The sequence below is a fragment of the Candoia aspera genome, chromosome 4, assembly GCF_035149785.1.
Source record: "Candoia aspera isolate rCanAsp1 chromosome 4, rCanAsp1.hap2, whole genome shotgun sequence".
In the NCBI taxonomy this organism is placed as follows: Eukaryota; Metazoa; Chordata; class Lepidosauria; order Squamata; family Boidae; genus Candoia; species Candoia aspera.
Genome location: NC_086156.1, coordinates 92,454,148 through 92,458,486, shown reverse-complemented (window position 1 = coordinate 92,458,486; position 4,339 = coordinate 92,454,148). Strand labels below are relative to the sequence as shown.

Genomic DNA, 4,339 nt, shown 5'->3' with positions numbered 1-4,339 from the left:
TCCCAGGAGAGCTGCAGTTAGGAATTAGCTCATCATTATATCTGATCTTGATGCTAAAACCTGGAATGGTAGTTTTCAACTTGTGTCACTCAAGACGAGCTAAAGCAACTCATAGCTCTACTTCTATCTTAGCTCTGTCTCCCTTTGAAATTTCTTTCCTTACCTCAGAAAGACAAAGATAAAAGAAATAGAAAGTTCAATGTGAGGAAAAATAGGACTGAAAATATTGTCAAAAGAAAATATCAGGATCTCCATAATTTAGACAGGACAGATATGATATCCTTATTTCTTATGCTATAGATGATTGGATTGAACAGGGGTGGAAGCAAAGAATATAGCGAAGTTAATGTGAAATCTAAGTACGTGGGGGTGCTAGAGGGAGGTCTCAGGTAGGCCAAGCATACTGTTACAAAAAGCATTGAAAATACAATAAGGTGGGGAAAACAGGTAGAAAAAGTCTTCTGCCTTCCTTTCACAGAAGGGATTCTGAAAACTGCCTTGAAGATCATAGTGTAAGAGAAAATGATAAAAATAAAGCAACCTAATCCTGCAGTGATACTGGCCACAAGAAATCCAACTTCAACTAGATTGAATCCAGAGCATGATAACTTTAGCAATTGTGGAATTTCACAGAAAAACTGGTTGATAACATTGCAACAGAAAGGGATGGAAAAGGTAGCAGTGGTATGAAAAAATCCATACATAAGACTTGTGACCCACACCAGAACCACTGTTTTGGTGCAAGCTTTCAAATTCATCACCATCTCATAGTGCAGTGGATTGCAGATGGCAACATACCGATCATAGGCCATGACTGTCAGAAGGAAGAAATCAGAAGCTTCAAAGCAGACAAAGAGAAAGACTTGAGCAACACAACCAAAGTAAGAGATGCATCTGGTGTTCATGAGAGAATTAATCATGGATTTGGGGACAATGACTGAAACAATGCCCAGGTCCTGCACAGCCAAATTCATTAGAAAGAAGTACATGGGGCTGTGTAGGTGATGGTGAAAAGCTACTGCAGTGATGATGAGAAGATTTGCTGTTACAGTTACCAGGTATAATATGAAGAATAAGAAGAAATGTAGAAGCTGCAGGTGCCGATCTTTTGAGAATCCCAGGAGCAGAAAGTAAGGCACGGTGGTTTCATTATTCATGTTTAAGTTATGACCAAAATGAACGCCTCACCTGCAAGGAATCTGAAGTGAGAGATACATTAGAGAAAACAGTGAAGCTATGACTTGAGACATACTTAGAGCAGAAAGGAAAAAAAAAATATGAGAAAGTGTTACTGCAATTAAACGAGGACTACACATTTGAAAGAATGGCTGTATTGAAGTAGAGCACTCTCCATATAGGTCAATCCATCATTGACTAAAGAACCAAACAGAAACACCTTTTTTTTTTTCCTTCTTCCATCCCAATCCTTTTCCTTGTTACAATTGTTAAAATGCTTGCCTAGAATTGGGAAGCGCCTGCCAAGACCATTTTTAGCCATGGAAGAAACCTGGGAGAATTTACACCGGTCAGTTTCATAGCAGTTTGTAAAATTATTTTTCTAACTATAATTTTTTAAAGTTTACAAATACAAAGATAAAAGACTCATACAAACTAAAAGAAAATACAAAGAGTAAAGAAAAGAGAAGTGGAAATCGAAAAAAGAATATAAATTAAAAAGAAAGGAAAAGGAGGATATATTAAAGATGACACCCCCTCCCTCCAGACAAGTATAAACAATTTCAGTGACTTAACAGCTGCTCTAGTAGAAAAAAAGGAAAAATGATCTCTTCTTCCATTATCTCATCCGTTCTCAATTATCACACTACAGAAAATTATCATACTGTCCTAATTAGCAATTTTTTTAATAGCTACCAGAAGTAACACATATATTTTAACCTTTATCAAAAAATCCATTTTGTAATCATATTTGTCACTTCCTCTACAAAGTAACGCAAAAGAAACCTCTCCCCATTTATAAACAGATCTTTAAAATCTTGCCGTACAATTCTGGTCAAAGAAAATCCCATTAATAACTACAAGAAACTCTAACATATAGATATTTAACCCTGATCAAATAAATTCACTGTTTAGACTTCTGTTTACTTTTAAAAAGCTTGATCTTTAGCCCTGTCAAATAATGTCCCACAAGGTCATTCCTGATCATGTTCTATTCATCTCCTTTCAGGAGCAGCTTCAATCATTTCTGTTTGCCTCCTCCCAGAAACAGCTTCCTTGGTTTAACACACTCCTTTTGTAAATCCATGGAAAAAACTCTTTCCAAGTCACATTTCTGATTTATGATTTGTAAATATCTTTTGATTCTAAAGACATCAGCTGGTTTCATTTGTCCATCCACTTTGGCATCTTTTTCCGTCTCACTTTTGTCATCCAGCATTTTTTAAAAATCCAAATCCTCATTCAAATCAGCCCCAGTCTCTATTTTATCCAGTAATTCTGATGTTCTTCTATATTGTCTGTTATTGTATCACACAGTTTGCAGGTAGTTCTAGAGTGTATTGTTCCCAAATAGCCTTAGTTTCTTCTAAAGTCAAATAGCGTTGCTCCACCTTATCATGAAGTCTCTTCTCCTTTAATTGTAATCTTTTGTTCTCTCTGGTTCCCTCTAGTCAACCTTCAAGTTTCCTCTTATCATCTGTTTATTTTCCAGCCAGCAAAACTTTCTCATAGAGGGATTTCTTCCAATTAATTTCAAAATCTTCATATATTCTTCATAATTTTTTAAGCACCCCACAGGAAATATCTTTACAAGTCCATCGAGCCCCTTAACCTTCCCAAATCCACATTCTAGTCTCCCTTTTGGTGTTTTTCATAAAATGAATAATCTCTTTTTAATCCTTACACTTATATAAAACTACTTTCATCCAGCTTAGAAGGCAATTCTCCTGCTGTGTAGTAAAACTTGTCCTTTGGAAGGTTCTTAACTTCTAAGAAACCAGTAAAAGGTAGCTTCCTAATGTAACTAAGAGAGAAAGTAGGCAAATCCAGTGTCTCTTTAAAAGGCACCCAACTGCCGGCTTAGGCAAGATGATTTTTCCCTCAGCTCCCAGTACTCTCAAATAGCTGTTGAACTGGAGATAGCTGTTAAACTATCTCTTCGCAGGGAGATTCTGTACTGGAGCAAACCTGTGGGTCATCCGTTTACTCTCCTAGATCTGGAGAGAAATCTCAAGGAGCCGATCCCTTCATCAGCTCCTTATTTCGCTGTGGTCATCAGCTCCAGAAAAGCAGAGCCATGTTCAGTCCACTGTTCCCAGAAGTCCCAGTTTGATAGCACTTTTATAGGATTGTGTTTTTGGTGAAAAATTGAAGGAGGGGTACTGTATATACTGCCTTGATCTGCAGGAAAGGCAGGGTACAAAGCTATCAAACAAACTCATAAAGTCAAGTTTGTTGTGGTGCTTGAAAGCAGAAACTGTCTAATGCCTGTGTATGTGCAACACACAGAAGCACAAAGAGAGAGAGATAATTGTTCTGTCAGGTACTCTGGGAGTGTTTTGGTTGAAAAATAAGATAATAATGGCACACAAAAATGAACCAATACAGGTAGTCCTTGCTTAACAACCGTTCCTTTAGAGATGGTCTGAAATTACAACAGCCTCGGGAATAGTGCTTTACAACCTGTACTCACAGATACGACTGTCACAAAACATCGCATCACCCCCGTAGTCTTGTGATCACAATTCCAGCATTTGGCATCTAGCTCCCATTTATGACCAGTTGCAGCATCCTGTGGTCACGTGATTGCAATTTGCAACCTGTTTGCCAGTTTCTGGCCATAAATGTGCATTGGGGAAGTTGGATTCACTTAACAACCACAGTGATTCGCTTAATGATCATTGTAAGAAATCGTCGTAAAATTGGGTCCGGTCACATGGTGACTCACTTTAGGGATGCTAATTCAGCAGTTAGTGATCAGTTCATGCAGGGTGATTTAAATTTGTGCCAACTGTAAAATATCTCTATTTTTAACAACCAGTATCTGCATGTGAAAGATATACCATCATATTAAGTATGCACTTGTTTTATTATTTAGGGAGCTTATAGGCTGCCCCCTCTCCTGAAATAGATTCCCATTGTTCTGATTCATAACACCCTTAATCTACCTTCTATATTACAGCAAATTGTTATAGCAAAGCACTAGGTTAATATTTCAATTTATTAAATCCTCTCCCCAATGTCAAAAGTCTAGAGGTGAGTCTGAGTCAAGTCATGCACATGTACTGTAAATAAGTGCCAGTGTGCCCTAGAAATCAGAAAATGGCTTTTCTCTCCAATAATCAACATGCTAAACACTTACTGTTCTTCTTCACAGAGTTAT

General features: G+C 37.5%; 1 protein-coding gene across 1 annotated transcript; it reads right to left on the bottom strand.

Annotated features, from left to right (window-relative positions):
- Positions 1–242: 242 nt before the first annotated feature.
- On the bottom strand, positions 243–1,157 carry LOC134497358 (olfactory receptor 14C36-like). The gene has a single exon (XM_063303020.1). The coding sequence runs from the start codon at positions 1,155–1,157 to the stop codon at positions 243–245; it is 915 nt and encodes a 304-aa protein (XP_063159090.1).
- Between the last annotated feature and the right edge of the window lie 3,182 nt (positions 1,158–4,339).